Raw genomic sequence first — 20,465 nt, 5'->3', positions numbered from 1 at the left:
GGTCACACAGTCACAGCCTGGCCCCTGTTTCTGTGGGCCAGAGGTGGGACACCCTCCTGGGACAGTTCTAAAGAGTCTGGACTGGAAGTGGAGGCATCAGGGTAGCCCTGAGTGTTGGTGAACAAAATCTACACATCAGGAGAGGATGGGGTTCAGATCCTAAGACCTAAGGTAGGCTCACTAGGGGATGGGAGAGAGAAGTAGAGGACGAATAGAGAACGGAAGCAGCGTAAAGGGGAAAGGAAGAGGAATGCAATGTGTGGGAGATAGAGAAGAGTAAAAAAGGAGGGAAGCGCCATGCAAGTGCTGGAAAGAAGGGGGCAGGTGGGATGAACCCCACGGCCCCCTCCCCAGAAACGACCACCTCCGGGACTCAGCGCTCTTTGGGGAGCAGGCTCCGCCAGCCCTCGGCCTCTCCAAGAGTGCCTTGGATGGAGAGGGCCGGCTCTGGCGGCCAGGGCCGATGCTCCAGAATCCGGCCTCATCTCCCTCCCCGCCACGCCCGCCCGGCGGTCTCTCCCGCCGAAGCTTTCAGCCCCTACTCACCTGGGGACCCCGGGCGGGGCGCGGTTGGGGCGCGAGGGCACCTGGGGGGGAGGACCGAAGGGGTCAGGGGAAGCCCCCGGCCTGGAGGGCACGGGGGGCGCCGCCCCCAGGGCGGACCCAGCAGGCGGAGGCCCAGGTGCAGGGCCCCGCGACCCGGGCCGGGCTGGGGGCACGGCGGGGGCTCGGCGCTGCGGCGTGGGGCTGGACGTGGGTGACCTGTGGACCACAGAGAGCGGAGGACAAGGAAGGGAGATGAGCGGCTCCGCCCACCCCCAGACCCCGCCCCCAGCCTTGTGCCGGCCACGCCCATGCGCGCAAAGCCCCGCCCCACCCCAGGTTAACGCCGACGTTTAAGCCCCGCCCCCGGTGGCTCCAACATTCCAGCTCCACCCCGCCTCGCAGCCAGCACTCCACGGCAAGCCCCACCCCGCGACAAGCCCCGCCCCTCTCTAAGCTCCGCCCCTCGCTCCAAGTGGGAGCCGCCCCGGTGACGCGGGCGCGCCACTGCCCGGTCCCGGCCCTCCTCCCGCGGGCCCCGGGTTGGGGGGCTTTGGGGCCTTGGGGGCCAGCCCTGATACCTGCGTCCAGCCGGTACGCTCTGCACCTGCAGCCAGGAGTCGTCCACAGGCGGAGGCATAGGTGTGCTGACAGTTGTCGTGTTGATGTCTCCGATGATGCTGAGCGCCTCCTTCAGTGCGTGGTACATGCGTAGCATCTCGTCACGCCGCTGCGCCTGCTCGGCCGACTCCTCCATCAGTGTGTTCTGGTCCCCGCACGAGTACAGGTTGGCCAGCAACTCCGAGAAGATGAATTCCTTGGTCTGCGTGCGGGCGGTGAAGAAAGGAGAGGGCTGGGATCTGTACCACTCTGCCCGCCCCCACTGGCCCTGTTAGAACTGTGGGCTGGACTCTGGGAAAGGGGCTCTGCCTAAACTCAGATACCTCCCCTGCTTCCCTGCCCGTCCACTCCCCATCCGCGACCCTTGTCCTTTTCTCAGATGAGGAAAAGTGACCTGTTTAAGGTCACAAATCTGGGAGGACAGCTCAGGGCCTGTCATACAACTAGGCCACCTCCTTACTCAGCTTTTTTCAGCCTCAGTTTCCTCATCTGTAAAATGGGATTATTACACCCTTCCAGGACTTGCATGCTCCACTGGACCAAAATAAGGAAGATGACAGTTTAAATTTTTCTGATCCCTTGAGTAACAGGTGTAAATGTGTGCTTGCACTGGCGGAGACGTGAGTCTCTGTGTGTAGGGGGAGGGTTAACATTCTCCTTCAAATCCCCAGATGTTACCTGGTCTAGGCTCTGGGACATTCCTGGAGAGATGCTGAGGTTTTTACACCATAGGCCTGTGTCGTATTTGTTATTCAAGAATGGGTTGAGCCTCCAATGTGTTGCTATGCACTTTATATACATTTAATCCTCAACTCCATTATATACGTATATATACATATATACATATAAGGAAACAGGCTCAGAGAAGGTAGTTCATTTGCTCAAGGTCGTACAGAGAATTTATGGCATAGCCAGGATTCTAACCACTGGTGGTAGTGGTTCTGTGGAGTGTATATTTCAAAATGTCTGGGAAGGAGTTCTCAAAAGACACAGATTTCTAGCTCCTTCTGGAAAACATTTAAGTGTGTTTGAAACAACTTGGGTATGTGAATCTAGAAGATAATACATGAAACTCACATTATATTTCTATTCAATGTCTCTGCTGTGGACCTATGCCTCCCTCCCTAGACGTGGTCCCACAGGGCTGGCCCATGCCTCCCCCAGGCCAACCTGGCTGCCTGCCTCCCTGGTCTCACCAGAGCCCACCGCCCCCCAGCGGTGCACCCACGTTGTTAATCATGAGGTGCATGATGGTCTTAGGCATGAGGTCCCGCACGGTCTTGTTGACGATGGCCATGTATGAGTCCACCAGGTTTCGGATGGTCTCCACCTGCCGTTCCAGCTGTGGGTCCATGGAGTGCATGAAGCTGTCTGAGCCATTCTCTTCAGTCTCACTTGCCTGCCATGGAGAACAGAGGGAATCAGGGTGGCTCAGTCCTTGAAGCCAGGTTCCAGGCCTCCCCAGGATCTTAGCCCCTCCCCTCCAAAAGTGCTGGAACACTGAGGCACAGAAAGAAGCAACTGGCCTGAACACACAGACACCAGCTTCCCCACATGCTCTGGGTCTCTGGGCTCTGCCCCCAGACTCTCTCAAGACCCCAGACCCTCATTCAGCCTTATCTTGGCTGAGACTCCAGTGCCTAGAATTTGCCTCAGTTTCCCAGTCCATGAATTAGGAAAGACATCTCCAAGGTCTCCTCCTGATTCTAAAGGCCTGGCTAGAGCTGCTCTGATGCCAGGCTGCCAGACGCGTGGCACCAGGTGAGGGAAGGGCATACTCACTTTCTCCTTGTCCTGGGAGGCCCACACCAAAGCCATAGAGGTCACCACACAGAATTGTCACCGCAGCCAACAGTGCACACAGCCGAAGCAGATACACAGAGAAGAAAAGGGGAGGGATTGAGTGAACCCCGCACTGCACCCCAACTCTAAGGCAATGCTAGACACTGCCACAGTGAAAGAAGGGAGAAAAGAGAAGGCAGTCACAAGAAACCACCATCGTATGAAGGGGATGCAGGAAATGCCATGTGCTGCAGATAAGGGGACACATAAAACTGCCACTGGATAAGGACGGGAGGAAGATTTAACTCTGATCCCATCCCAGGGCAGGTAGGGGGAGGGTCCCTCCTATTTCTAAACCCAGGGAGGGTTCGAGAAACATGGTATGAGTTGGTATCACAGAGGATGGTGCTTCAGGCCTCCTATTATCAGCAACTTGCCCCTCCCCTCCCTGCCCTGTCACTCACCCCAACGCGCTCAGGGTACACGCCAGCCCTCAGGAAGGAGGCCTTCCAGCTATCCACCTCCTCCTGTGTCTCGCAGGCCAGTTCCAGCTGCCGATAATCCTTGTAGACATTCCTGCAAGATGGGACAGGAGGTGACGGGAGCCAGGGTGAAGCCCATTCACCCTGGTGGTTAAGGGCATGCGTAGACTGGGGTCACCACACCACCTGGGAGCCAGTCCTGGCTTTCTCATTTCCAAGCTAGGTGACCCTGGGTAAGTCCCTTCCTCTCTCCAAACCTCAGTTTCCTCATCTGAATGATGGGTTAATAACAATTCCTGCCTCCTAGGGTTATTGTGAGGATTCGGTGAAATGAGCAGTATAAAATACTCTATTAGAAAGGGACTGAGCCTTCAATAAAGAGCCACCTGTGACAGTGCCACTCCTGGCTTGGGTCTCAGCCCGCACCAGCTCCCTCCCTGTCTCTCTTGGGACTCTCCTGATGGCAGCTGTATTGAACTCTCATCTGTGGATAGGAGACAGCCCATTAGAGTCAGCCCTGGGTTGGGAGTTGAGAGGCCTGGTGCAGCCACTGGCCCCGCCCGGACACTGAGCAACATGGAAAGGGGACCAGGCCTGACTGGGGCTGTCCTTTGTCCCCAGTGCCTGACAGTGTCTTATGCAGAGCACCCACTAACCAAGTGACTGTGGAAGGACAGAAGGGGAGGAGGGATGGAGGAAGGGAGGAAGGAAGAGAGATGGAGAGACAGTGAGCAGGAAGGAGCTCTTGAATGCTGCCTAGCACACACTAGGGACTCCATGATATTTGTCAAATGAATGACTTGCTGTGGGGCTTGGGGCAGGTCCCTCTCTTTTCTGGATCTATGTACCACGTTTCTCCTCAGTGGGGGTGGTTTGGGGCTTGCAGGGTCTGGGGTCCCAGCGGGGGGCAGGCAGGCACCTCTGCTCCGTGTTAAACAGGGCAAAGATATGCTTGCTCGACATGAAGCCCTTCTCCACGTCCCGCAGCTTCAGATTGTCCACGGACAGCATATATTTCTTCTCTTTCTCCTGTGGGTAGAGCCATGGGTGAGGGTGGCACTGTTCTCTGCCACATCTCACTCCCTGAGAGCTGTCCATACTAGGGAGCACCTGTGAACCCTCAGAGTGGCCCCAGGCTTCTGGGGACCAGCCTCTCGTGCTGCACAGGCGCTGACGAAAGCCTGGCTATAAAGCCCTGGGCCTGCTGGGCACCTCCGGTTCCCAGTGGCATTCATTCCACCACTTCTGCATACCTGCCAGGGTGGCGAATCTGAAGGTGGCTCCCACATCCTGCCCCCAAAATGCCCTGGATGCGAGCCAGGCCAGCCCCAACCAGAGTCCCCTCCCTGGAGCCTCTCTCGCTCCTGGCCTGGCTGCTGGGCCTGCTTTGGATAAGCCTCTGACTTCATTTCCTGACTGTAGAGACAGGAAGGGGGGCCACCAGCCCTGAGGCTTCAAAGGGCTGGCTCAGCCCACACCCCCCAGACGCCCATGTGTTAGCAATCAGCCACATAACACAGGCCTGGTGATGGTGAGTCTCTGTGCAACCGTGTATGGTTGTGTGTGTGTGTGTGTGTGTGTGCACGAACACATACAAACCGGAGTATATATCCTATCACCATTGTGTGTGTGTGTACATGTGTGTCTGAGGAGGTGGCCAGCATGGCCATGTGTCCACGTGAGCATGTTTGTGTGCACACTTTGGTAGATATGTGTGGAAAGTGTAAATGTCTATGTGTTTGCATGAAAGTTGGACAGTCGGACATGTACTGTCCAACTGTGTGTATTGACGTACACACAGTTTGTGCAATGCGCTGGAGATGTCTAGTCGCTCTGTAGTCGTCTGGGAGGAGATATGTGTATATGTGGATGGGCATATGGGTGCCAGGCCTATGTGCACGTGTGTGTACCTGGGGTGGCAGACATGTGTCTGTAGGATGCTGTCAATGGGAGGGCCCAGGGATCTCTGGGGGAGGGACCCCAGGATGGGGCTCTGGGAGGAGGTGAGAGGTTTCGGCTGCTTGTACCCCATTTGCCCACCCAGCACCACAGGATACATGCTGGTATGGGGGGAAGAGGTGGTCTACGAGGGTCTCTGGGAGTCAGGGCGTGGGCAGGAGCCTCGCCCAGGATCTCAGGTGGGGGCCTGGGTCTAGGAGGATTCTGCTGCCTGTCCTTGCGTCATCCTGCCCACCACCCTCTGCCCCCGACACCCGCCGGGCCTGTCCAGCCACATAAAGCCCTCTTTATGGCAGGCGGATGGCCGGGAGCCCCAGAGGGCGGCTGGGGGAGGAGAGGAGGAAGTTGCACACGAGGCCAGAGAACATCTGGAAGCATTCGAGGGAGGCCCCGCCACCACCACCCTGCGCTCTGGGGTTGGACACTAGGCAGGAGTGGCCTCCTCCCCTCACCCCTCCCTTCCTGCTGGCCAGCCCCCTCCCCAGGCCCCTCCTTCCCAGCCACAGCTACTGCTCACCCCTGCCACGTCAAAGGAGGCAGAAGGGGAGCCGGGAGCAGAGAAGGGACCTCGGGCTGGCTGGGCTGGGGATGGGGGCCTTGGATCTCCAAGAGACGGGCTGAAGCTCCCACCCGATGACAGACACTGCCACCTGGATGGACCAGAGGACACGTCCACTCCGTCTACCCAGTGTTTAGACTATCTGTTCAGGATCCCAAATTGTACAGTAGTCTGCACATTGGTTAGGCTGGCTGGGTTAGACCCTCGGCGCCGCTGGAGAGCCGGACCGATCCCCGTCATCCCAGAGCTGGAGCTCGGAGCTGGGGCGGGGGTGTGGGGGGCATAGGGAGGACTGGGAGGCGGTGCAGAAGGATGGGGGTGCCACCCTGTTGTGGGATGGGGTGAGGGGTGCTGATGGGTGGCAAAGGAAGACTGAGGAGCTGGGGGGAGGGGTGGCCAATGAGGGCTGGGATATGGGTGGCCTCCTGTCTGCCCAGAGGGCCACCCAAGTCCCAAAGACCAGAGTGCTGGCAGCTGGAGGGAGAAAAGGGACAGATCACCCTCCCCCTGGCCGGGACCACCTCCATGTCCCCAGATGTTCTAGTGCAAAAACCCACTCCCACCCAACACACACGCATCGCGGAGCCTGGACACGCACACCTCACAAGTTAGGCACATGCATCTCCATACCCGCACTTTAAATCACACATCCATGCCCTAAGCACACATGTACACTGTATGTGCACACATGCGTGCACACACACACACACACACCCTCCCAACGGAACACGGGCCATCTCCCATCCTCACATCCCAAATACACACATATTCTCAAATACTCCACACGTACACCCTTCCTCAAGCCCACTCACTCCACACACACACTTAGACACCCAGCACGGGCACACACGCCCGAGAGTCACACTTCAGGCACACACAGTCCGCCCCCAAACGCACATACAAACCCTCCTATACCAAACACACCTAGATGCTGACACCCAACAGTCTCCCACAAAACACCCTCACACAATAGCCCCAAGCCTCACACCTCCCTACCTCCCAGCACTCACTGTCCACACCCACTCCCACTCCCCACATCCACTCAGGGCTGGTTTCGACACACGACTAAACTCAAATGTACACACAAAGCTCAAAAAAGACTCCGTCCCCCACAGGTACGAGGACAGGGGCCCCTCTCGGATACACTGCCCCGCCCCCTAGTGTAGCCAGTTACTGGCCCTCAGTCCCAGGTCATACTATCTGCACTCCCCAGACCACCATGGGGGGCGTCTAGGGATCCAGCCTGGGCTATGGAGCAGGAAGTAGCCCCCCACCCGCCTGCCATGCCACCTCACACTCCATCCCTTCCAGGGGCCCTTGTATTCAGGGAGAGGCCAGGCTTGGGGTAATGAGGTCCAGATGGTTTGGCACCCCTGCCAGTGACGACAGAGGGCCCCGCCCAAGGTGGGGATGGGGGGGGACTGCCCAGAGCGACTTAGAGGGGGCAGGGATCAAGGAGGGGCTTGGAGACAAGAATCGGGGCCCCCATGTTGTGCCCTCCTTCCCCATTGAAAGTATCTTCTCCTCCAACAGACCCCTCAGGAAGAAGAGAGTCCCTTCCCCCACTCTGGGGCCAGCTGGAGTTCATTACCACAAGCCTCCCCCAGCCCTCCCTGCTCTTTCTGGTCACCTCTGGAATCCAGATGTGGAAGCCAAATAGATTCATTCTTAAAGGAGACCAGCAGCAGGGGAGGGAGATGGCGGGGGTCTGTGCGCACTCGTGGGCAGTGATGGGTTTGGAGTGGTGCTTCTGTCGGGTCTGGAGGCACGCTGGGGATCTTCCTTGAATGGCCAGGGTCTGGGGGACTGGGGTACAGGGGTTAACAGGGTGTCTGGCAGCTGGACTAGTGTGTGTCATGGGCCTGTGGGGGCCGCAGACGAGGCGGCACGCCCTGGAGTGGGAAAACAGGAAGGCAGCAGGGCTGGAGGGGTCAGGGAGGGGAACCTAGTACCCCTGCTCACCCTTTCCAGGGCACTTAGCCTCAAGCTCCCCAGCCCTGCCAAGCCGTCTCCATCCAGCCGGGATGAGCCCCCAGGAGGGCCTGCCACTGGGCCTTACAGTCCACCTCCAGACCGAAAGGTCTTTGATGGGATTTTTAAAAACCTCTGGTCCAGTCCACGCCAAGCCCATGGTAGGGTATGAGCCTGACTCTGGCCACCAGCCAAACCCTTCGATGACCACTGGCCCCTTTACTCACCTCATCATCTTTGTACCAGGACAGATTCTCGGCGGTCAGCACAAACCAATACTCCTTGGAGCCCCCCTTCATGATGCCAATATTGTTGATTGTCAGCCAGCCTTTCCGGATGACCTGGAGGGGGTGGGGGCAGGGGGTCAGTGGGCAGAGGCCAGGCTTCCGGGTGGAGGATGGGGTTAGGCAAAGAGAGGCACTCGAAAGCCCACCCCTTCCCCAGCTCATGGAGGCCTGGCTGGTCAGGGAAGGTGCAGGCCGTACCTGCCCTGGTTTGAACCAGAAGCGAACAGAGCGGAAGACAGAGGAAGGCAGAGGTGAGCTCAAGATAAAGAGCCCTCTGACAGTCAGAGCTGTCTGAGTAGGGGACTCGTGGCCTTGGTAGGGGATGAGCTCCCCACCACTAAAAGGGTACAAGCAAAGCTTAGGTGGCCAACTGGGCAAGAGAATTCTGAGTGTCTTTTCAGCTTGCGATCCAATTTATTCTAAGACTCGTTTCTGACCTCAGAGACTTTGTACATGCTGCTGTTGCCTCTGCTTAGAAAGTACTTCCTCTCCTGTTTGCCTGGCAAATTCTTACTCACCCTCTGGGGATGAGCTCAGAAATGGCATTCTCAGGCAGGTCTTCCCTGGCCTCCAGTATAAGTCAGGAACCCCATTATAATCTTATTATTCCCTTAAGTCTTCTACGACAATGATTGGGATTTTGAATTAATGTGCATGATGCGTGTGTATGTGAGTGTGTGTGTGAGATTACCTGTGGATGTCAGCCTCTCTTGCTAAATTGGGAACTCTCTCATTCACTGGTGTACCCCAGTACCTTGCAGAGTGCTTAGCAGATGGTAACTGATCAACAAATATTTGTGGTATGAACATACGAGTGCTATAACCGTAGGGTTCTAACGGCCTCTGGCCCCAAGCCTCGGACACAGGCGGGGTGATAGGGGGTGGGGGCAGAGGGGAGGGGCTGAGCACCAATGTCCAGGCCCCTTCCTCCTGGGGAAATCTCAGAGTAACAGGCAAAGGTCTCTTTTCACAGCAGGAAGCAGCTGTCCCTAGGACTGCCCTGGCCCATCACCATGGGCCAGAGCTGTGGATTGTGCTCTAAGGGCAGAGTCATTGCACAGACGCTGGGCCCCATGACCCCTCTCCTACCATGTTCCCATCCAGTGGATCCCTTCAGTGTCTTTGGGATTGAGTCCAAATGCCACACCCTAGCATTGGGATTGCCCAGCATCTGACCAACAGGCCTCGCCATCCTGCTCCCTGCCCTGCCCTGCTGCCTTTGTCCTCCCTCAGCCACCCCCAGCCCTGCCCCCTCTGCTCATCCAGAGCCCCTGCAGCAGGGACCTCCCGCTTCCCCGACTCCCGCCCTGCCTGGGCCCTGCCTGCTGGTCCAGGTCTCCAAGGGGCAGTGCCAAGTTCCGTCTCCTGTCCAGGGGCCAGCAGTGTAGGTACCAGTGAGTGTTCGTTGAACCAAACTGCCCTGAGATATTACATCCGTCCATTCCTTCATCCTACTGCGCACCTACTGTGTGCCAGGCACTGGACTAGAGGCTGAGGATTTACTGATGAACAAGACAGACCCAACACTTTCCCTCATGGGGTTCGGGATGGAAATAGGTGTGAAGTCAATCATCACACAAATGCGCAGATTATTACAGAAACTCTGGCCTCTGGAAAAGCCCAGAACTCCATGGCTCATGTGTATAACTAGGGTGGAGCAGCGATGTGGCAGCAGAGATCTGGACAGAACAGGTGAGGACACACTTGTCTCGACATTTCATTCATCTCTTTACTCCACTTTCTGGCGGAGACGACTAGCTTAAAAACAGGTTTCTCTCTCATCCATCTACCCATCCACCCACCCACCCACCCACCCACCCCCCATCCATCAAACAGTTATTTGAGCACCGCGGCTCAGTGCCAGGCACCAGCAAGGCATTTTGACCCGCCCCAGGCCCCACGGTCTGCCACTGCCTGAAGTAATGCTTAGCTCATGCGTACCGATGGACAGACTGATGGGACTCCGTGTGTGGCTAGGCCTTGCCTCTGGCCTGAGAGCATGTGTGGACACCCTTGGGCTGGTCTGTGCAAGCAGCTCAAAGCCAAAGGGTGCCATCTTGCCCATCCCCACTACAAATGGGCCCCTTCCTCCCCCTCACTATACAAGCCAAGAGCCCCAGTCCTGGTACTCACCAGAATCTCATCCTGCAAAGAGGTAACCATAGCAACCACGAGAAGCATCGGGAGAGAGGAGAGAGGATTACTGAGGCAGAGTGGGAGGCGTGTGGCCGGCAGCTGACAGGCTCCTTGGCCCCATGGGACCATTCCCCTTCGGGGAGGGGGCTCTCAGAGCTTGGCGTCCATCCGGCACCCTCCATCCCTCGGGCTGGGGCCCTGGGGCTCACTCACCTGGTTCCCTGAAGCCTTCTTCTTGTTCATCTGGTTGCTCCTCTGCTGAGCACTAATGGGGAGAAAGGGAAGCGTCTCAGAACTTCTCCTCTCAAGAAGCCCAGCTCCGTTGCCACTGTTCAATGGACACCAAACCCAGAAGCCCTGGGTTCTACTTTCTCCCCCTCCCCGTCTCATGAGGTGTCACCTCTACACTCAGGGAGCACTCACTTGGCAAAGCCTATGAAGTCCTCATGATTGGTATTCATGTAAGCCAGCTCGATATCGATGAGAAGCATGACCTTCAAGGATACACAAGTCAGGAGGTAAGTGGAAAAGACACCACAAAGTTTTAAAATGTATGAAAAGCTGGGAGAAACATACTTGCAGCATGTGTCGAATCCAAATAAATCAATCCATAATCCATGATCTCTGATACATACATAACAGTATCCATAATAAATAAATAGTTGCTACAAATCCGTAAGTGAGACGAGAAACACGAATCAAAATAGCCAAAGAACATGAATGTGTAATTCATAGAAGGAATACATGTAACCAATAAGGATATGTAAAAAATGCTCACCCTCATTAATAAAGAAATATGTTAAAACCACGAGACCTTTTTTAAACTTATCAATTTATTAATAAATATTGGTAATGACCATATTTATGTGGGCATAATTGTGAGAAGATGGATTCTCTTATATACTATTGATGGAAGTATAAATTTGTATCACCTTCTTGGAGGGCAATCTGGCAATATTTAACAACATTAAAATGCACATAGTCACACCTAGAACTACATCTCACAGATAAATGCATTAATTGAGCAAAGATATATATACCAGGGTGTGTTTGGTTTATAACAGAGAAAAATTGGGAGCAAGCCAATGGCCAGTGGAAGGTGAAATAGATTATGGTACCCTCTGAACAATAAAGCTGTTCAAAGGATGAGGACAATTTCTAGGTTTGGGCATGGGAAGATTTTCTTCGCAAATGGTTAAGAGTGATGGGATTCGTCATTGAGCTGTGGTGAGAGTGACATTCCTGACGCACATGCAGGGTTCAGACCCAGAAACTGCTGTTTCCTGTGAGCCTGGGGCCTGTGCTCACTGAGCCTCAAGTTCAAAGGAAGTGTTTCGGCCTCATAGGAGTGGGGAATATACAACAAGATGAGGCAGGTGACATATCTGACATGTAATAGGTGCTCCACAGATGTCAGCTCCTACAATTATCTTTAGAGAAGAAAGGCACGACACGACCCAGGATTGTGGTTCTTTAAGATTCTGATGGAATCTGGAATCTGTATGTGCCTAGGAAAAATGCCCGCAAGGGGACACACCAAACGGTTAATGGTTATTTTGTGGGAGGGACGGGGGGCAAGGAGGAGTGCATGGAGGAACATTTGCTTGTCATTTAATAACTTCTATATTCATTGAATATTTTATTGAATCTTTATCAGTTTTATCATTCAAAGGAGACCAAGAAGGATTTAAAAACAACATCAACAATAAAAATGTGAGCGACTGGGGACAGTCACTGTGGAAAAGGGATATGTAAGGATAGAGGCTGGGAAGGGTAGCAGAGGTGGTCATAGACAGAAGGATGACAGTGATGGATAAGGAAAGAGAACTAGCCTGTGAACTTTGTGAAGCCAGAAGGAGGACACGCTTATCTGTGCTCCTTCCAGCTCAGAGACAGCATCCAGTAATATTGTTTGTGACTGAATGAATGAATGTTTGATAAATGACTACATAAAAGGAAGAGGGGTGGCTGTGACAGGTATAAGGTGACCGAGAGAAACAGCACATAGAGACAGAGGCCCAAAGAGAGACGACCAGAGGATAGACTGCCAAAAAGTTGAGAAGCAGATGGTGGGAATGTAAAATGGTGCTGCACTGTGGAAATCACTATGGTGCTTCCTCAAAAAATTAAACATAGAACTATTATATGACCTAGCAATCCCACTTCTGGATATGTACCCGTAAGAATTGAAAGCAGGGTCTCCAAAAGATACTTGTGCAACAATGTTCACAGAAGAATTATTCACAATAGCCAAGAAAGAAGTGGAAACAACCCAAATGAATAAACAAAATGTGGTCTATACATACAATGGAATATTATTCAGTCTTAAAAAGGAAGAAAATCCTGACACCTGCTACAACATGGATGAACCTTGAGAACATTTTGCTAAGTGAAAGAAGCCAGACACGAAAGGACAAATGTTACATGTTTCCACTTATATGAGGTCCCTAGAGTTCTCAAATTCATAGAAACAGAAAGTAGAATGCTGGGTGCCAGGGGTTGGGGTAAAGCGGAATGGGGAGTTAGTGTTTCATGGGGACAGAGTTTCATTTTGGGAAGATGAAAAAGTTCTGGAAATGGATGCACAACAATGTGAATATATTTAATACCAGAGAACTGCACACTTAGAAATGGTTAAAATAGTACATTTTGTTATATGTATATAATATATTCCAGAGAGAGAGAGAGAGAGAGAGAGAAAGTTAGTGTCAGGATGGAAAGTACGAGGGAGGCTGAGAAAGAAGAGACAAAGTGGGAAGAAGGAAGAGAGTCCAGGGACCTGAGGAAAGGCTAGGGAAGAGGGGCTGGGACGGGGGCTCACCTGCTCCTTTGTGCGACCCTCGCGCTCCCGGATATGGGTGGTCACAATGCGCTCCATCTCCTCTCGCAGCCTCGGGTATTGCTGGAGCTGGGGAAAAGTGGGAGGCGAGAGAGCCACGTACACAGGGGGCACGGGCAGGGAGCACCCAAACCCCACCAGGGTCCAGGGGCATGGGGTGGAGGCACACACAGAATGCCTGAGAGCAGGGGGAGAGAGACCTGGGGTCCCAGGAAGCTGATGGCACCAAACCATGGCCACCCCTTTCCCCCAAGTGTGGGTTCCAAATGGCAAGTCAAGTTTTTTCCTGGTTTCAGGCCCTCTTCACTGTCCTACCTGAGCCACTTCGAGGAGGAGGGCAATTCCCATGGGCAGAAATGCCATGGGAATCAGTGTGCTCCTCAGCTGCCATCTTGGTGGCAGCCATGTTGGAAACAGACATATTCCACTGAGGCCTTTGCTTGGCGGACCATAAGCTCCCGAAGCTTTCACTGACCCTCAGGGCTACCCCTTGCCTTCTCAAAGCCTTGGTGGGACAGTCAGGTGGGGAATCAAGCAGGGAATTCCTGTCCAGGAAGAATGTGGGGGAGGGCAGGGCCTAAGGTGCCAGTTGGCCTCCTGAATCAGGCTGGGGACAGGCAATGCTCCTTGTCAGAGCTGGGAGATGGGAAAACCAGCAGTCACACATACGACATGCAGAAGCCACAGGCACAGTCATGCGAGGGTGTGGGGGGCATGCAGAGTGGGGGTGCCAGCAGCATGAGCAGTACCCCGCGGGGGGCCTGGCTGGGCCCCTGGCCCTCTTGGTAGAATCCACCCAGTTTAGCCTCCCTTTGCATGCTCCAGCCTGGAACCATCATCCCCATCCACATCTGTCTGGCCCTGAGCTGGCCAGCCAAACTGTCTCTACCCCATTCATTTGGGGTTAGGAGCTCAGCACCACCCATTTCCCCCCAGTTTGTATGAACTGAGGCCGAAGGGGAAGTTACTGCAAGCCCTTCTCCTCTGCCCTCAGCTCAGTCAGGGTCTGGACAAAGTCCAGGTTGACTCATTCTCCCTCAAGACACTGTTGGATGTCACCTCCATCCAAAAGCCTGCTCTGATCACCCTGAGAGCTGAGTAAAGGGTCTCTCTGTGGCCCGTGTTACCTTCCCTCATCAAACTGTATTGTAATTGCCCTGAAGGCAGGGGCGGGGCCAGGCACACCACCAGTGCTCAGAGAGGGCACGTTGAAGGAATGAGGGAATGAATGGATGGAAGGATGTCTTTGCCCTCTTTGCCACAGTGTGTGGGCACGGGTTCCTCTGCCCTCTGCCTCATGAACAGGCAACTGCTTGAGGAGGGAGACTCGCGGAGCTGCTGATGGTGGGAGCCCAACCACAGGGACCTCCAGTCCTGCTGGCCAACCCTTCCCATCGGTGGCCATGTGGGGCCCAAGGGAGACAAAGCCAGAACCACTCTTGTCCCTCGTCCCATGCCTGGATCAGGCCCCTCAGGCAGATCTCCCTATGTGGGAAGAGAGCTGGAGGTTAGCATCACTGGGTCACAGGTAGTGATTCTGAGTGCAAGATGGAGGCCAAGGAGATGGGGTGGGGGCATTGGGAGAGGCAGGAGGAGAGGGAAGAAAGCAGCGCCCGGGAGAGGCAGATGTGAGAAATGTCACATCCTCCCACCCCCACCCTGTCACCGCACCATCCTGTGGCTGTGCCAAAGGCGTGGCTGATGTGGCCAAGTCCCAGGGACCTGGTGGAGGGGCAGCCTGAGACCAGTGGACCCTGCTGCCTCATGAGGCTCAAGGAGTGGTTCCCACTCCTTCTCGAAATCTCCAACTTGAAGCAGAGATTCGGGAGTGAGTCACAGCCATCAGGCCTCCTCTGAGATGGTCCCAAGTGCTCTCTCCGAGGGTGGGGCTTTGCAGAGGAGGGGGGAGGGGGCAAGTAGGGAAGAGGAGGGAGCAATTTGCCAAAGAGCATGACCAGTTCTCCCACTAACTGCCTGGATATTACATTTGTCAAGTTTTCCACGTGGCCCACATGGCAGGGAACCCTCAGCTCCTTTGAGAAGTCTTGTTCCCTTTGAGCATCTTTTTCCATTCTGGCTGCCTCTGAGCATTTCCAGGACTTTTAGCCAGTTTTTAAAATGGAACTTTTCTCTCTCAGTCCTTGGCTGAGCAGGACAGTCAGCCTGGAGGCCACCAGTTAGTGGTCAGGGGCAAAGGCCTTGGAGCCACACGGCTCTGGGTTCAAAGCCAGCCCCTGCCCTGCCGATTCTCCTTTGAAAAGTGAGTGGTCCTCTCTGAGCCTGTTTCTCCACGGGTAAAATGTGATAGTAATGGCACTTTCACTTTGAGTGTTGTTGAGAGGACTGAGCAGCAATCACATGCCTCACATGAAACTCTAGATTTCATCTGGAGATGAAAACGAATTCCGGTAGGGATAGGATCATGAGAGCTGACTAGTTTTCAAACCTCTGGCAGGAGTGGCTTGCTAAGCTTAGAAGTGGAAAACCAAACAACTCGTGTCACTTTGTTGCGCTATTTGTTTTATTGCGGTGATCTGGGACCAGAACCCGCACTATCAGCAAGGTCTGCCCGTGCAGGCTTCCATTGTCTGTGTGATACTTTATGTAATCAATTCCCTCTTGATGGACATCTGGGTTGTTTCCAAACTTTTACCATTAACAATAATTATTGCTTTCTTTTGGAGTGCAATTCAGCAAAGTATTCCACGGTTTTTTAATGTCTATATCTAGTAATGGGTCTTCTAGGAATCTATTCTAAGGAAATGATCTTCAAGAAAGAAAAATAAACTTCTTTATACATAAAGATGTTCATTGCCAGGTTATTTATAATGTTGGAAAACTAGAGACAATTTAAATGTTCACCAATAGAAAAATGGTGAAGTAAACCATGATAAATCTATTCGATAGAATATTACACAATCATTAAAAATGTTTATGTAGACTACGTAATAATGCTCCAATGGTGCATATTATTAAAAGAAAAAAACAGGGTGCTAATAAGTTCACAGTGTGATTACATGACAAAATAAACAAATCTGTGTATAGAAAAAAGCTTTGGAGGAATATAAATTGGTGAAAACTTTTTGGAAGGCAATCTGACCAAAATTGTGAAAGCTTATATTCATTGACTAAGCAATTCTATATTTAGAAATGTGCTCTAAAGAAACAACAAGATAAGAACTATGAATACATCTACATACAGATGTTCATTGCAGCACTGTTGTAAAAGAAAAACAAGAAAAACCAGGTTGGAACAACCTAAATATCTGTCAATAGGATGTTGACCATATAAATGACGTATGCCACATTTCTACTGGGAAATACAATTCAGCAGTTCAAGGGCATGCTCTTTATGTAGCTACACACAAGGATTCCATACTGCTCAGTAAGAAGGAAGAATTTATGGGTCAGTGTGTGTAGTGTGATCCTATTTAGGTTAAAACTGGTGTATATTTGTAATTAGTTAGGATGGATGTGCTGTTAGCAGTCCTTCACCCTAGGGTTGTGGGATTATGGGGACTCTTGCTTTCTCTGTGCTCTTGGAATATTTTTGTTACAATTATGTGTGATCAAAACAAAATCAATACTGATAATTTTATTTTATTTTTTTTTAAAAAAGGAGTATACTGGGAGGAAATGTACAAAAATCGCAATAGCGGCTCTCTGGAAAGAGAGGGCTGTTGCCTTCTTTTTACTCTTTGGCATTTTCCACATTTTCTTTAATTGAGAATGCGTAACTTTTATAATTAAAAACCAACATTTGAAAAATGTTAGTTATATTTTGTCTTTCGTAAAGTGATTTGTGGCAGCTTGAAACACACTTTTGGATGTTTTTCCAAGTTTGACAAAAGTAAGACGGTGTTGCTTAATAGTCACGATGCAGTGAGACCATGACTTATGCCACGAAAAATACTAGGGCCTGGGGGTGTCCAGCCCAGGTTTGATTCCACCTGGAGCAGGCGCTGAGTAGATGCTAAATAGCTTAGTCTATCCCCACTTGACACAAAAGTGGGCAAAAGGGAGACAGAATTGTGAAAGGGGTGCCCAAGACTAAGTGTGTATGAGCCGTGAAACTGACACTTATTTGAAACAAAGTTAAGTAGCTGTGCCCCCATCTCCCCAGAATAGGGAGCTTTTTCAAATACAGGCCAGGCCGAACCGTCCCCCAGAGGTTCTGGTTCAGCTTTTTGCAGGGAGGGGTTGGCATTTGATTCTGGAAAGGCTCCCCCAGGCAAGTGATGCTCCTGCACTCCCCCGGGAAGAACTGCTTCAGACAACCTGGCTAAAAATGATCCAAACGCCCAAAAGCAGACAAATAGGAAAAAGGCATCTAAAGGTCACGGACGACTCAAAAGCGGCTGACCCTGCCAAACGCGTTCGAGATCACTGTGAGGCGAGCAATCCAATATGCTTTGAGGCAAATTGGTTTCGAGGGACTGAGAGAGTCTCCCACCCGAGGCCCCGATCCCCAATCTCTTCCCCTAGCCTCCCTCATCTGAACCCCACTCTGCTTTTCTTGTCTGAGACTCAGTTTCATCATCTGTAAAATTGGGATAATACTGCCACTTCGTAGGGTTGTTGAGAGGATTAAGTCAAATAACAAGGGCAAGCACCTAATTCAATGCTTGGCACATAGTAGGTGCTCAAAGAGTAGCAGCCATCCCCTTATGGTCATCGTTGTCACTGTCATTCTTATTGGTGGAAGGGGCCACTGAGGATGTGTGGGTTGGAACAAAGTCTTCTGGCAGAGATGGAGGTCTGAAGGGATTGTGAGTACAAGTAGACCCAGGGTTATAAACTGGCATGAAACCTCAGGGCGGGAATCACCTGGCCAGCATGGGCATCCAAATGGGTGGCCCAGAGGCTGCCAGGCCTGCTTAGTGCCCAGGGGAGGCTGTGGCCATGAGGCAGGGACGGCCAGGCCCAGTCCCACCCAGGTGGCCGCCATACCTTTTCGCTACACTTTCTGATGGTGGCCGTGAGCTCACTGACTACCATATCCACACACTTGATACTGGGCTCTTTGAGCTTCTGCACCTGCTTTTTCACTGTGGCTTCAAAAGCGAGGTCAGGTGTGAAGAGGCCCGTCCTGCACCCGGGGAGGAGGAGGAGCAGCCACAGGTGGGCGGGTGGGTGAGGAGAAGGTGAGGAGTGAAAGCCAAGCAGGGCCAGGGTTGGGGTGGAGGATGGCACAGGCATGGGGGAAGAGAGAAAGACACCGACACAGAGAAAGAGAGAGAACAGAAGACAATGTGAGCGTGGGACCCAGCCCTCCCTACCACCACCCAGGGTGAGCACCTCCCAGGTGCTGCCAAGCATCCCCCAGGGCTCTGTGGGTACGGGGGTGCTTCTGAAGGACCATGCCCCTGCTCTACACAAGGCCACTTACTGAGTTCAGATCATCTCCCCAGGGCTTCGCCCCACTCCTCAGCTACACTGAGCTTGCCCTCTCTTTCCAATGTCATCTTTGCCACAGCCTTGGGCCCTCCTAAGGGTCTAACCCAGGCCAGAACACCACCCACCCATTCTGTTCAATTCTAGGTTTCCCAACACCTCTTGGGTTGACTTCACCCTGACTCCAAAGCCCAGTACAATTCCCCACCTTCACTAGGGTTGCTGCATCCAGCTGCCCAGGCTGTGCACTGCACAACTCCAGGGGGCTCCATGTGCATAGACTACAGTGCAGATAATGCCTCCTGGAGTTTGCAGTGTAGCTGCCTGACCTCCACTCTCCAGCTCCCTGCTCTACTCCTGCCCTTCCCTTTCTCCTCAAGGGGTATCCATCGCCTTTCCTCCAAAGGGGTTTGGAGCAATTCAGCTTGGAAAGACAGAAAGAGAGAGAAGAGGAAAGACAGAAAGAGTGGAGGTGGTGATATAGAGGGGCCAGGGCAGCAGTGGGAAGAGGAAAGGGAGGGAGGCTGGGGGTAAAACTGAATGAGCACTGGACTTGGAGTCCAAAGCCTCGGCTTCTAGTAACAGTTCTGTCACCTCCTAGCTAATATGACCTTGATCTCTTGAGCCTCAGTTTTTCTGCTGTGAAATGGATGCCATCCTGCCCTGCCCTCCTTGGGTGGTTCTCTGAGGCTCAGATGACATAGCAGATGGAAGAGGACTCTGTCTCTGGAAGGCCAGATGTGGATGGAAGGGACGGAGCAGGTCCTGAGTGAGGCTGGGGTGAGAATGGGGAGGATGAAGGGCTTTGGAGGGGGAGTCAGGGTACCTGCTAGACCTGGGTCTCTGCACTCCCCTGGCCATCCAGGCCCCTGGAGCAGCACCCAAAAAGGTCCTGTACCTCATTTGTCACCAGGGCCAAGGCTTCCCCAAGACCCCTCCTTGGAGCCCCAAAGATGACTCACCTCTGAGGGCAGGGAGGAGTCTCAGGGTCCCCTTAAGCTCTATTCTCCCTGAGTGGGGGGGGGCTCTTGGTGGGCTCCCAGGGTCGATAGCCACCATCAACCGTGTCTTACGAGGGTCTAATCTCCTGGTCTCTTACACCTGGGGGCCAGGAGACGGGTGAGGTCCCCTCGGAGAGCCCCCCTCTCCTGGTCTGTGGTGACCTGCCTGCCCCACCCCGCTGAGGTCTGTACATGCTACCGAGGAGGCAGTGGGAGACGTGGGGAAGGAGCGCCTGGCAGCAGTGCAGGACGGGGGCAGCGGCGGGGGCTGGCCTGGGCCGCCAGGTTACCTTCTTGGTGCACTGTCTAACGGTGTTGATTAGCTCCGAGATAACCATGTCCACACACTTGAGACACGGTTCTCGAATCTTCTTCACCTGCTTTTTCACAATGGTCTCAAAGGCCATGTCTGGGGTAAAGAGCCCCGTTCTGAACACCCAGAGCGGGAGAAGGGCAGTGTCACAGGCCAGCTCTGGCCAGGAGTGCCAGGCCAGGGCCCTGCCCCACTCCCCTGAGCTCTGCCCTCAGGGTCCTCCCACTACCCCTCTCTGGGCTTCATTGTGCCTATCTGTAAAATGGGCACGAGGGATTCTAAAGAAGGACGTTCAATTGATGTTCTTTAGGACAAGACAAGGTCTGCGTTCAAGTCCTGCTTCCTCTTAAGTTTCTGTTCATACAAAAGGTTCTATGGTTTGAAAACTGCCAAACTGTGTTCTCTTGAAGAGCCTTTCCAGGAATAGAGCATTTTATTTAAAGACTAGGAGAGGTGTTTTTTTTCTTTTTCTTTTCTGGGGCTTGGCCAATGCAGTTATCAGTCTGTAAATTCTATGCCAAACCTTGGAATTGAGCCTGCATGAAAACAGGGGCACTTTGGTCTTGTTCACTGCCTGG

At 53.2% G+C, this 20,465-nt stretch overlaps 1 protein-coding gene across 15 annotated transcripts in view; it reads right to left on the bottom strand.

The window, feature by feature from the left end:
* DNM1 (dynamin 1) overlaps nucleotides 1-20,465 on the bottom strand; it is a 40,472-nt gene that overhangs the window by 3,895 nt on the left and 16,112 nt on the right. For 5 of the 15 annotated variants that reach the window (XM_081065756.1, XM_081065749.1, XM_081065751.1 and 2 more), the window contains exons 10-21: nucleotides 18,130-18,268; nucleotides 13,162-13,248; nucleotides 10,764-10,834; nucleotides 10,554-10,605; nucleotides 10,338-10,349; nucleotides 8,145-8,258; nucleotides 4,348-4,457; nucleotides 3,411-3,522; nucleotides 2,947-2,958; nucleotides 2,393-2,563; nucleotides 1,125-1,366; nucleotides 547-762 (exon numbers count right to left, since the gene is read on the bottom strand). In XM_081065756.1, the coding sequence (XP_080921882.1) occupies nucleotides 547-762; nucleotides 1,125-1,366; nucleotides 2,393-2,563; nucleotides 2,947-2,958; nucleotides 3,411-3,522; nucleotides 4,348-4,457; nucleotides 8,145-8,258; nucleotides 10,338-10,349; nucleotides 10,554-10,605; nucleotides 10,764-10,834; nucleotides 13,162-13,248; nucleotides 18,130-18,268 (1,338 nt within the window). Of the gene's footprint in view, nucleotides 1-546; nucleotides 763-1,124; nucleotides 1,367-2,392; nucleotides 2,564-2,946; nucleotides 2,959-3,410; nucleotides 3,523-4,347; nucleotides 4,458-8,144; nucleotides 8,259-10,337; nucleotides 10,350-10,553; nucleotides 10,606-10,763; nucleotides 10,835-13,161; nucleotides 13,249-18,129; nucleotides 18,269-19,864; nucleotides 20,004-20,465 lie in introns of all 15 variants that reach the window. The other 10 variants (XR_013994400.1, XR_013994401.1, XR_013994402.1 and 7 more) reach the window with 4 other exon arrangements.

The sequence above is a fragment of the Rhinolophus hipposideros genome (assembly GCF_964194185.1).
Source record: "Rhinolophus hipposideros genome assembly, chromosome: 11".
Classification (NCBI taxonomy): Eukaryota; Metazoa; Chordata; class Mammalia; order Chiroptera; family Rhinolophidae; genus Rhinolophus; species Rhinolophus hipposideros.
This window is presented reverse-complemented; position numbering and strand designations above follow the sequence as displayed.